The sequence below is a fragment of the Salvelinus fontinalis genome, chromosome 1 (genome assembly GCF_029448725.1).
Source record: "Salvelinus fontinalis isolate EN_2023a chromosome 1, ASM2944872v1, whole genome shotgun sequence".
Taxonomy (NCBI): Eukaryota; Metazoa; Chordata; class Actinopteri; order Salmoniformes; family Salmonidae; genus Salvelinus; species Salvelinus fontinalis.
In genome coordinates, this window is record NC_074665.1 from 23,453,793 (window position 1) to 23,466,659 (window position 12,867).

At 44.5% G+C, this 12,867-nt stretch overlaps 1 protein-coding gene across 1 annotated transcript in view; it reads right to left on the reverse strand.

Annotated features, from left to right (window-relative positions):
* The window catches only part of LOC129843332 (vesicle-fusing ATPase-like), a 45,168-nt gene that overhangs the window by 7,749 nt on the left and 24,552 nt on the right, over positions 1-12,867 (reverse strand). The window contains exons 7-13 of the mRNA XM_055912010.1: positions 11,246-11,321; positions 10,465-10,620; positions 7,351-7,550; positions 6,158-6,323; positions 1,529-1,603; positions 1,049-1,236; positions 132-227 (exon numbers count right to left, since the gene is read on the reverse strand). Coding sequence (XP_055767985.1) covers positions 132-227; positions 1,049-1,236; positions 1,529-1,603; positions 6,158-6,323; positions 7,351-7,550; positions 10,465-10,620; positions 11,246-11,321 — 957 coding nt within the window. The remainder of the gene's footprint in view (positions 1-131; positions 228-1,048; positions 1,237-1,528; positions 1,604-6,157; positions 6,324-7,350; positions 7,551-10,464; positions 10,621-11,245; positions 11,322-12,867) is intronic.

The following is a 12,867-nucleotide window of genomic DNA, read 5'->3' on the forward strand; positions in this document are numbered from 1 at the left end:
CATCAACTACAAGTGGATGATGCCATTTTTGTAAGTCCAACTGTTGGAGGAGGACTTTTGGATGTAGGCAATGGTAAAGAGAGAGGGCTGGAGAAAGGTAAAGAGATGGAGGACGGAAGGGGTCTACTCACAGGTTTGATGTCGTTGTCCAGCGAGCCCAGGAAGTCGTCTCTGTGGACCTGCAGATTCACTGCCTTCTCCAGGTCCACCTCCACGGTGGCACTGGCCTGCAGGGGGACAGAGGGACATGTTCTTAGAATGGTCCAATACAGACGGTTAATAGATGTTCAACTAACTATCAACAAACTGTTCGACTAACTTTAACGCTAAACCCTGACACTAGATGTATTAAATGGCACTGTGATATCGAGTGTAGACAAAATGTTCAGCTACTCATTGATAGTATCTACCTTTATTTAGTCCTGTAATGATGACAAGGTAATAGTGACTTTTAGGTCTTACTGATTTAACACACACACACGGTCAGATTAAGCGAGGTGCTAGTCTGTTAAGTGGTCTGCCCCCCCACCACACTCCTGGACCATATTAGAGGGTGATGACATGGACAGACAAGGGCTTACACAGGTGGAATGGCTGGAGTGCTCCCTCCCCTCTGTCTCTCTCTCTGTCCTTATCACTCGTTTTCTCCCTCCCTCCCTCTCCCTCCCAGACGAAAGTTGTCTGACCTTTCCGCTCTGAGGGAGCACTTTGTCTCATGACTGATTGTGAAATACCTACGAGACCTACAGCCCATTAACGCATAAAGATTGTCAGTTGTAGAGTTAATGTTAAGGAGAAGAGAAAAACGCCCTCCATCTTGGCCAGGGCTGCCCAACCCTCGTTCTGGAGATCTAACGTCCTGTAGGTTTTCAGTCTAACCCTAACTTAACATACCTGAAATGGCTACTTAAGGTCTTGGCGAGCAGCTAATAACTAGAACCAGGTGTGCCAAATCAGGGTTGGACTGAAAAACCTTCAGGATGTTAGCTCTCCAACCAAGAGGGTTGATCTAGGCTAATGAAAATGGCCGCCTGTTTGTGATAGTGACCTTGATGTGTCGGTTCATGGCAGTGGACTGGGCAGCTCTGACCAGCCCCTCCAGCTCGGCTCCGCTGTAGTTCTTTGTCTCGGCGGCCAGCTCGCTGACGTCCACGTCGCTGCCCAGCAGGTTGAACTGACGCATTTTAGCAGTGTGGATGTTGAGGATCTGGACACGCCCCTTCTCATCAGGCAAACCTGGGGGAGGAAGCGTGAAGGAAACGTCTCGTATATATCTGTGTGTTTCTTTACCGTGTAACTGCATACTGTACAAGAGATGGAAATGGAACAGTAGAAATGTCTGGGTGTTGGTTTGTTGGTTGGTTGTCGGGTAAAAAGGTACAACATCTACGAATAACAATGTCTTTCTCAGAAGAAAAAAAACTACCTGATAACAAACTAAAACCGGAATACAGTAAACTAACAAAAATTAAGCAAGGTCTTTGGTTAGGTTGGATGCTTTGTGGTGTACTACGTTGTGCTTTCTTACCAATCTCCATTTTGACTTCCAACCTGCCTGGTCTCAACAACGCCTCATCTATCAGGTCCGGCCTGTTGGTCATTCCTTAGGAGGCACAGATGGAGAGATAGAGGGAGAGATAGAGGGAGAGATAGAGGGAGAGATAGATAGAGGGAGAGATAGAGGGAGAGATAGATAGAGGGAGAGATAGAGGGAGAAGGAAGATTAGATAGAAGAAGAGGGAGGGCAAGAAAGGCATAGCTCAGATAATCCCGCTCATCTTCTCAGACTACAACTCAACCGGTCAGTCAAGCAGACTGTGACCCTACTACATACTATTTTAGAGAGTACTGTTTAGTAAAAACGTATGCAGTAAGCAACAAATATCAACATACTACTCAACCATACTGAAAAGCGTCATCTAATGCGCAATCGCGCTTCTTGCGCACCATTCATTCATTTTTGCAGTGTCCCCTATTCTGTCCCCTATTGATTAATTGATCTGATGAACTGGTTGGTTCGAGTCCAGAATGCTTATTGGTTGACAGACGTGGTACAGTATATCAGACCATATACCACAGGTATGACAAAACATTTTGTTTTATAGCTCTAATTACGTTGGTAACCAGTTTAAAATCGCAATAAGGCACCTCGGGGGTGTGTGGTATACGGCCAACATACCACAGCTATGGGATGTATCCAGGCACTCTGCGTTGCGTTGTGTGTAAGAACAGCCCTTCTCCATGGTATTTTGACCATATACCACACCCCCTTAGGCCTTATTGCTTAATTATACTAAACAAAAGATAAATAACTTAGATATTTCAAAACGAATCCAATCTGTAAGTGGTTGGACTTATTGCAACTGTTACAGAGATGGTTGTTCCAGTTTAGATGGTTTAGGTAGTCTTGTTCGACAAGCTCTTCACCATAGCAGTCGTTCTGAATGCAGGTTGTCGGTGATAAAAAGTTCAAATTGTTGAATATCCTTCCTCTGGCTGGATTCCAATAGGAATTACAAATCACTTCACTAGCCAGCATATTGTGACTTGCAGATCTGATATGGCCCATGAGCCAGGATCATCATATCACAATGTTAGACTTCAGTGCGGCTTTTGGCTTTATCGATCATAGTAGCTGCTGGAAAAACGTGTGCTATGGCTTTACACCCCCTGCTATATTGTGGATAAAGAGTTACTCATCTAACAGAACACAGAGGGTGTTCTTTAATGGAAGCATCTCCAACATAATCCAGGTAGAATCAGGAATTCCCCAGGGCAGCTGTCTAGGCCCCTTACTTTTTCAATCTTTACTAACGAGTAAAGCCAGTGTGTCTATGTATGCAGATGACTCAACACTATACATGTCAGCTACTACAGCGATTTAAATGACTGCAACACTTAAAGAGATGCAGCTAGTTTCAGAGTGGGTGGCAAAGAATAAGTTAGTCCTAAATATTTCTAACAAATAATTGTATTTGGGACAAATCATTCACTAAACCCTAAACCTCAACTAAATGTTGTAATAAATCATGTGGAAATTGAGCAAGTTGAGGTGACTAAACTGCTTGGGGTAACCCTGGATAGTAAACTGTCATAGTCAAAACATATTGATACAGCAGTAGCTAAGATGGGGAGAAGTCTGTCAATAACAAAGCGCTGCTCTACCTTCTTATCAGCACTATCAACAAGACAGGTCCTACAGTCCCTAGTTTTGTCACACCTGGACTACTGTTCAGTTGTGTGGTCAGGTGCCACAAAAAGGGAAAATTGCAATTGGCTCAGAACAGGGCAGCACGGCTGGCCCATGGATTTACACAGACAGCTAACATGAATAATATGAATGTCAATCTCTCCTGGCTCAAAGTGGAGGAGAGATTGACTTCATCACTATTTGTATTTATGAGAGGTATTGACATGTTGAATGTCACCAATGCATACCCTACAAGACATGCCACAAGAGGTCTCTTTACAGTCCCCATGTCCAGAACAGACTATGGGAGGTGCACAGTAGTACATAGAGCCATGACTACATGGAACTCCACATCAAGTAACTGATGAAAGCAGTAAAATTGTATAAAAAAATATAAAAATTACACCTTATGGAACAGCGGGGACTGTGAAGCAACACAAACATAGGCAGACACATGCGTCCACACACACACACACACACAATAACATATGCACTATACACACACATGGATTTTGTATTGTAGATATGTGGTAGTGGTGGAGTAGGGGCCTAGGGCACACAGTGTGTTGTGAAATCTGAGAACGTATTGTAAATAAAATTGTATAACTGCCGTAAATTTGCTAGACCACAGGAAGAGTAGCTGCTGCTTTGGCAATGGGGATCCATAAAAATACAAATGTTGGGGGAAAACTAGGCCATAACTAAAGGCCTTAAGAAACGTCTAATATATGGTCATAAATGTTTTACTTTTAATTCAAACACATTCACTTGAAGGTTTCAGGACTATGTTTTTGACTGCAAAAACCATGCCTCTGTCACGAACACACATATTCATGGGTCGGTATCTCTAACATTCACTTGAAAGGCATGCTGGGAAATATGTAAATGAGGCTCTACACCCTACAATGTCAAAACACCCCAAAATATTACTTTAACACAACTAAGTGTTCTTTTAAAGCTGCATTATGTAACTTTTTGGGCGACCTGACAAAATTCACATAGAAATGTGTCTTATAGCTTTGTCATTCTCATTGAAAGCAAGTCTAATAAGTGGTTGATCTGTTCTATGTGCGCTATTTCTACGTTTCCCATTTTAAAGTTTCTTTTTTGGGTCTTTTACTTTCAGGTTTGTACACCAGTTTCAAACAGCTGAAAATACAATACTTCTGGTTATGGATAATATATAGCGGTTAAGATGGTACAATGATTCTCTACACTATTGCTTGTTTTGGTACAGAAACTGAAATTAGGCGAACTATTAGAATTTTTGCAACAAGGAAATGGCGAAGAAATTTCTGCATAGTGCATCTTTAATTCGGAATTTGCAACACCCACAGTGTTAGTGATCCAACACTCTTAGAGTGTTAGTTTGTCAACACTTTGAAAAGTGCTGGTTTAACACTATTTCAGTGGGTCACATACACACACTAAGAAAGTGTTAAATTTAACACTGCACTGCGTGCGTGCGTGCGTGCGTGCATGTACATTTGCGTACACTACTGGTCAAAAGTTTTAGAACATATGCAATCATGTAGAAAGCATTTTTATATTTTATATTTGAGATTCTTCAAATAGCCACCATTTGCCTTGATGACAGCTTTGCACACTCTTGCATTCTCTCAACCAGCATCACCTGGAATGCTTTTCCAACAGTCTTGAAGGAGTTCCCACATGCTGAGCACTTGTTGGCTCAATTTCAATTTGGTTGAGGTCAGGTGATTGTGGAGGCCAGGTCTTCTGATGCAGCACTCCATCATTCTCCTTCTTGGTCAAATAGCCCTTACACAGCCTGGAGGTGTGTTGGGTCATTGTCCTGTCGAAAAACAAATGATAGTCCCACTAAGCCCAAACCAGATGGGATGGTGTATCACTGCAGAATGCTGTGGTAGCCATGCTGGTTCTAAATAAATTACAAAAAAGCAGCCCCACATCATAACACCTCCTCCTCCATGCTTTACGGTGGGAAATACACATGCGTTCACCCACACCGCGTCTCACAAAGACACAGCAGCTGAAACCAAAATTCTCCAATTTGGACTCCAGACCAAAGGACAGATTTCCACCAGTCTAAAGTCCATTGCTCCTGTTTCTTGGCCCAAGCAAGTCTCTTCTTCTTATTGGTGTCCTTTAGTAGTGGTTTCTTTGCAGCAATTCGACTATGAAGGCCTGATTCACACAGTTGATGTTGAGATATGTCTTTACTTGAACTCTGTGAAGCATTTATTTGGGCTGCAATTTCTGAGGCTGGTAACTAATGAACTTATCCTCTGCAGCAGAGGTAACTCTGGGTCTTCCATTCCTGTGACGGTCCTCATGAGAGCCAGTTTCATCATAGCGCTTGATTGTTTTTGCAACTGCACTTGAAGAAACGTTCAAAGTTCTTGAAATGTTCTGTATTGACTGACCTTCATGTCTTAAAGTAATGATGGATTGTTGTTTCTCTTTGCTTATTTGAGCTGTTCTTGCCCTAATATGGACTTGGTATTTTACCAAATAGGCCTAATATGGACTTGGTATTTTACCAAATAGGGCTATCTTCTGTATACCACCCCTACCTTGCCACAACACAACTGACTGGCTCAAACGCATTAAGAAGGAAATAAATTCTATAAATTAACTTTAAACAAGTCACACCTGTTAATTGAAATGCATTCCAGGTGACTACCTCATGATTCTGGTTGAGAGAATGGCAAGAGTGTGCAAAGCTGTCATCAAGGCAAGGGGTAGCTATTTGAAGAATCTCAAATAAAATATATTTTGATTTGTTTAACACTTTTTGGTTACTACATGATTCCATATGTGTTATTTCATAGTTTTGATGTCTTCACTATTATTCTACAATGTAGAAAATATTAAAAATAAAGAAAAACCCTGGAATGAGTAGGTGTCCCAACTTTTGACTGATACTGTCTGTGTGTATGTGTTTCTGTGCGCATGTATGAAAATGCGCATGTATGTGTGGTTCACCTATGACCAGGATGTTGTTGAGCTGCTCTACTCCGTCTATCTTGGAGAGCAGCTGGTTGACCACCGTGTCGTGGACACCTGTGCTGCCCGCCATGCTGCCACGTTGCTTACAGATGGCGTCGATCTCATCAAAGATGATGATGTGCAGCCCACTGTTGGCACCCAGCTGTGGAAGGAGAGAGATATGAGTGAATGAAGCAGGAGGAAGGATGCTGTGGTCACACAGTCAATGCAGTGCTAACTTAGGAGAGTGTGTAGAATGTCTACCACTGGCAGCCATGGCTGTTCCGGGCTAAATTCTCCTTGGTGTGACAAGAGTGAAATCTAAAACCTTTCAAAGCCTCCTCATCCTCCCTCTGCTCTGGCATGGAGGGACAGAGTCTGCACAAACAGAGAAAGATAAAGAGAGAAAGAGAGAGTTTGTGTGAGGCAGAGACCGAGAGAGACCGAGAGAATGCGTGAGAGAGAAAAAGAGAGAGCGAGGTGAGAGAGACTGAAAGCAAGAGATAGAGAGAGCGGGGTGGGGGGTTATCGGTCCATCTCTGGCCCTGTCAGTCTCCAGACGTAGCATTTAAAGCAGGTGTGGAGCTGGGCTTATTGTGGGCTAGGTGAGAGAGGGGGACAGAGAGGGGGGCAGAGATAACCCAGCAACTCATTAGGTGGTGAGGAGTGAGGCCGTCACTGTCACACCGGCGTCACCATGGGGGCTCAATACACAACTGTCCCCCAGTATGGAGAAACCCACTGACTTTTCCACCGTTATTATTACTAATATGCCTCCTTAAAGGGCAAATCAATCTTCTGCAGGAGAAATTAGCTTCTCTGTGAGGATTTGTGTGATGCTTATCTGTGTTTCGTGGAGTAGGCTGCATATTGGCCTCAGGATAAGGAATCCATTTAGTATAACATCTATTTGATTGACTTGTTATCAGGTATGTTGTGCTTGATAACCACATGAGTAATTGCATTGAAGGAACTGGGTGTATTTAATAACATACACAATTGATTTACTGGTGTGTGTGTGTGTGTGTGTGTGTGTGTGTGTGTGTGTGTGTGTGTGTGTGTGTGTGTGTGTGTGTGTGTGTGTGTGTGTGTGTGTGTGTGTGTGTGTGTGTGTGTGTGTGTGTGTGTGTACGCATCTTACTGAGTTTTTATCTATGTCACATAGTGTTTATGATTTTTTTCCCGCCCACCCTCTTCTGCTCATCCTCTGCGTCGGCGAACAGCTTCCTGATGTTTGCCTCGGACTCTCCCACGTACTTATTGAGGATCTCAGGGCCGTTGACCACTTTGGGCTCGCGGGCGTTCAGCATCTTCCCAATCTGCCTGGCCATCAGAGTCTTACCACAGCCGGGAGGCCCGAACAACAGGATGCCCTTCACGTGCTTACAGCCTGCCAGGGAGGGACACCGACAAAACGTTAATAGAAACACATCAGGCTTGGTGTGAATGGTTTGTGTGCGTCACAATCGTATCAGACTTGGTGTGAATGGTTTGTGTGCGTCACAATCGTATCAGACTTGGTGTGAATGGTTTGTGTGCGTCACAATCGTATCAGACTTGGTGTGAATGGTTTGTGTGCGTCACAATCGTATCAGACTTGGTGTGAATGGTTTGTGTGCGTCACAATCGTATCAGACTTGGTGTGAATGGTTTGTGTGCGTCACAATCGTATCAGACTTGGTGTGAATGGTTTGTGTGCGTCACAATCGTATCAGACTTGGTGTGAATGGTTTGTGTGCGTCACAATCGTATTAGACTTGGTGTGAATGGTTTGTGGGCGTCACAATAGTATTAGACTTGGTGTGAATGGTTTGTGTGCGTCACAATCGTATTAGACTTGGTGTGAATGGTTTGTGTGCGTCACAATCGTATCAGACTTGGTGTGAATGGTTTGTGTGCGTCACAATCGTATCAGACTTGGTGTGAATGGTTTGTGTGCGTCACAATCGTATCAGACTTGGTGTGAATGGTTTGTGTGCGTCACAATCGTATCAGACTTGGTGTGAATGGTTTGTGTGCGTCACAATCGTATCAGACTTGGTGTGAATGGTTTGTGTGCGTCACAATCGTATCAGAGTCAGTGTGAATGGTTTTTGTGCGTCACAATCGTATCAGACTTGGTGTGAATGGTTTGTGTGCGTCACAATCGTATCAGACTTGGTGTGAATGGTTTTTGTGCGTCACAATCGTATCAGAGTCGGTGTGAATGGTTTGTGTGCGACACAATCGTATCAGACTTGGTGTGAATGGTTTGTGTGCGTCACAATCGTATCAGACTTGGTGTGAATGGTTTTTGTGCGTCACAATCGTATCAGACTTGGTGTGAATGGTTTTTGTGCGTCACAATCGTATCAGACTTGGTGTGAATGGTTTTTGTGCGTCACAATCGTATCAGACTTGGTGTGAATGGTTTTTGTGCGTCACAATCGTATCAGACTTGGTGTGAATGGTTTGTGTGCGTCACAATCGTATCAGACTTGGTGTGAATGGTTTTTGTGCGTCACAATCGTATCAGACTTGGTGTGAATGGTTTGTGTGCGTCACAATCGTATCAGACTTGGTGTGAATGGTTTTTGTGCGTCACAATCGTATCAGAGTCGTATCAGAGTCGTATCAGAATCGTATCAGAGTCGTATCAGAGTCGTATCAGAGTCGTATCAGAGTCCTTAGGCCTCTTTAGCACTCTATGCTTCCATTGGCTGTTTCTCCAATGCACTGTGTTTGAGGTGACTTTTGCCTTAAAGTCATTGTCTGATCTCATCCCTGATTCATATGTCACATCCAGATATGAAACATTCCCAAGGTATTTAAAGTTCACAAGTTCAATTTGTGAGAATGAGCAGGTAAAAAACAGATGAATTGGCTAGATTTTCTGTATTTAATGCTTGATTCATCACTACAAGTTGACTCTGTGGTGTGTTTCTTATAAAGATCAAGTCTTGTGATTAGACCAAACCAATTTGGAGCAGTTTTGGGTCTAGACTGAAACCCAGACTGCATTGGTCCTAGTAGCTTTTTGCACCTGTTTAGTGACATTTGCTCCCGACTCATCGAGGGGCCAGAGATAAACATCGCCCCTGTCATTTATACGTGCTGAAGGGGAGACAGACAGGGGTAGTGAGGAGGGGCTCCAGGTAAAGCATTATAGTGTGTGTGTATGTGTGTGTGTTCCATTGCTTTCTTCCTGACTTTTGCGGGAGTGTGAGGAGACATGGAGAGAGTGAGAGCTCCCCCCCCCCCCACCACACACACACACACACCTCCCCCCTATGATCATCTCTCTCAGCACCTGCGCTCCCCGACACTCCCCAATTACACCCTCACCTTTAGACTCTCCTCTATCAGGGCTCGCCATCTCATTAGACCAGCCAGCTGGCCACAGCCAGGGGCCAACTCCTGCACCCCATAGCACCCAGCCGCCCTGCTTAAGGTCATCTCTAGCACTCACACTGGACGCCACAAGGCTAGGACTGGGGCTCTCTCTCTCTGTGTTTGTGTGTGTGTGTGTGGATGACGCAGAAGAGCACCTGACTTGCTTTCACTATGAACCATCCTTTAGTGATGGGAATCAGCATCGTAATCTGAGACATGTCAAACAACTATTTACCAGTGCATGCAAGGATTATTCCGTGGGGGATGGATGCCTGCGTCATAACTGACGGACGACTGACGAATGAGAGCAGCATCTCGAGAGGACACTACATTGTCTGTCCAATGATGGAAGCCCCCTTGGGCCTAACCGAGTGAGTGAGACAATTCATTTTTTAAATAACTAGTTTACCGGTAGTCTAGTGTTCAGTAGTGTTGTCAAACAAAGAGAAAAGTCTGAAACTACATTGTCAGTCCAATAATAGTATCCCCATTCGGTCCATTTGTTTGAGACTTTGTCACAATGTGCAGTAGTATTGGTCTGAAAGCCAATGCCATCAGAACACAGAGAGTCTTATTCATATCATGGTGTTTCATCCAGAGACCGATTGTGTGATTTGGTTTGGCAGGCTGTCCTGCCTCCCCCCCTCCCCTCACAGTGGCAAATGGTTCAGTCTGTCTAACGTTAGGCTGGAACACAGGCTCACTGGGACCTTGAAAAGTGGTTAGCGGGGGGATGTGGTGAGAGAAAAATACACAGAGAGCTATAAAAAGTACAAGTAAGAGAGCGAGAAACTGAGTGTGCAAGAGAACAGGCATGTGTGGAAATAGGACTGAATACAATGGATTGAGTGAAAATCAAGAAAGAGAAACTGCTGTTGAGAAAGAAAGATCTGGAGGACGAGAAAGACCAACAGAGACAGAGAGGAGCTCACCCATCTGCTCCACGATGTCTGGAGGGAAGACTCGAGAGGCGAAGGCCCTACGGAAGATGTCAGAGAACTCCTTGTCCAGGCCACCGATGCCCATGCGTTCAAAGTTCCAGTCTGGGTTGATGATGGACTGACGAGACTCTCTGGTCTTCGCTTTCCCTTGATTTTCAGAAAGGCAAATACACAAAAAAGGTTAAACACTTTGTTAACCTCAAGTTCTCATCTATTTGACGTTTGCCATTTTCTTCTTTATTAGTGTTTTGTATGTGTGTAAACCTAGCACCAGTGGCAGCTCACAGATGGGGAATGGTGCAAAGCTTTTAATGTATTAACTAAATAGTTCGTCAAAGACATAATGAACAACATGTACTTTACATGCCACTGAATGAATGACACTTTCCTCTCTAGGGCCATCTCAATTTCATCACTCAAAACAACTGAAAGCAAGGGAAGGATAGTCAAACAACAAATGTGGACAGGGTGCCCCCTTGGGGTCGTATTGGGTTACAACAAGCACATGCCATAAACCGATAAAGTCAGTCAGGGTGGTTTAGTGAGGCCGAGTGTCACTTAGCTTAGCCTTGTAAACACATCCAATTTGGTTCATTACGCAAATATCAAGCCTAATTTGTTTACATCTTAATATCCCGGGTCTATCATGCTTTGAGCAGACCAACTTGTCAGATATACACAACCCTGATTTACAAATATCGTAATGGAGTGACACTAAATAGATTTGATGTAGTCACTTAATACAAGACAGCAAGCCAAGGATGACACTTACCAATGAGGGTAAGAGAGGAGCTCTCTGCCTTCTCGAAAACCACCTGGCTGTTGCCCAGCAACAAGCCAATGTCAATCTGTAAAGACCACGGAGATAGAACACAATTAGGAGTGAGATGGTGGACAGAGAATTCCACACGTTTTCTATGAGAATTGACTTTACTAACTAGCTAGCACCTTCGTTGTGGCTTACTTCACCATGTTGTGTACACGATAACTACTGTATAGCTAGTGTAACTATAATAAACTCAGGAAAAAAATAAACGTCCCTTTTTCAGGACCCTGTCTTTCAAAGATAATTTGTAAAAATCCAAATAACTTCACAGATCTTCATTGTAACGGTTCAAACACTGTTTCCCATGCTTGTTCAATGAACCATAATCAGTTAATGAACATGCACCTGTGGAACGGCCGTTAAGACACTAACAGCTTACAGACGGTAGGCAATTAAGGTCACAGTTATGAAAACTTAGGACACTAAAGAGGCCTTTCTACTGACTCTGAAAAACACCAAAAGAAAGATGCCCAGGGTCCCTGCTCATCTGCGTGAATGTGCCTTAGGCATGCTGCAAGGAGGCATGAGGACTGTAGATGTGGCCAGGGCAATAAATTGCAATGTCCGTACTGTGAGACGTCTAAGACAGTGCTACAGGGAGACAGGATGGACAGCTGATCGTCCTCGCAGTGGCAGACCACGTGTAACAACACCTGCACATGACCGGTACATCTGAACATCACACCTGTGGGACAGGTACACGATGGCAACAACAACTGCCAGAGTTACATCAGGAACACACAATCCCTCCATCAGTGCTCAGACTGTCCGCAATAGGCTGAGAGAGGTTGGACTGAGGGCTTGTAGGCCTGTTGTAAGGCAGGTCCTCACCAGACATCACCGGCAACAATGTCGCCTATGGGCACAAACCCACCGTCGCTGGACCAGACAGGACTGACAAAAAGTGCTCTTCACTGACGAGTCACGTTTTTTTTCTCACCAGGGGTGATGGTCGGATTCACGTTTATCGTCGAAAGAATGAGCGTTACACCGAGGCCTGTACTCTGGAGCGGGATCGATTTGGAGGTGGAGGGTCCGTCATGGTCTGGGGCGGTGTGTCACAGCATCATCGGACTAAGCTTGTTGTCATTGCAGGCAATCTCAACGCTATGCGTTGCAGGGAAGACATCCTCCTCCCTCATGTGGTACCCATCCTGACATGACCCTCCAGCATGACAATACCACCAGCCATACTGCTCGTTCTGTGAGTGATTACCTGCAAGACAGGAATGTCAGTGTTCTGCCATGGCCAGCGAAGAGCCCGTATCGCAATCCCATTGAGCACATCTGGGACCTGTTAGATTGGAGGGTGAGGGCTAGGGCCATTCCCCCCAGAAATGTCCGGGAACTTGCAGGTGCCTTGGTGGAAGAGTGGGGTAACATCTCACAGCAAGAACTGGCAAATCTGGTGCTGTCCATGAGGAGGAGATGCACTGCATTACTTAATGAAGCTGGTGGCCACACCAGATACTGACTGTTACTTTTGATTTCGACCCCCCCCCCCCCCCTTTGTTCAGGGACCATTATTCCATTTCTGTTAGTCACATGACTGTGGAACTTGTTCAGTT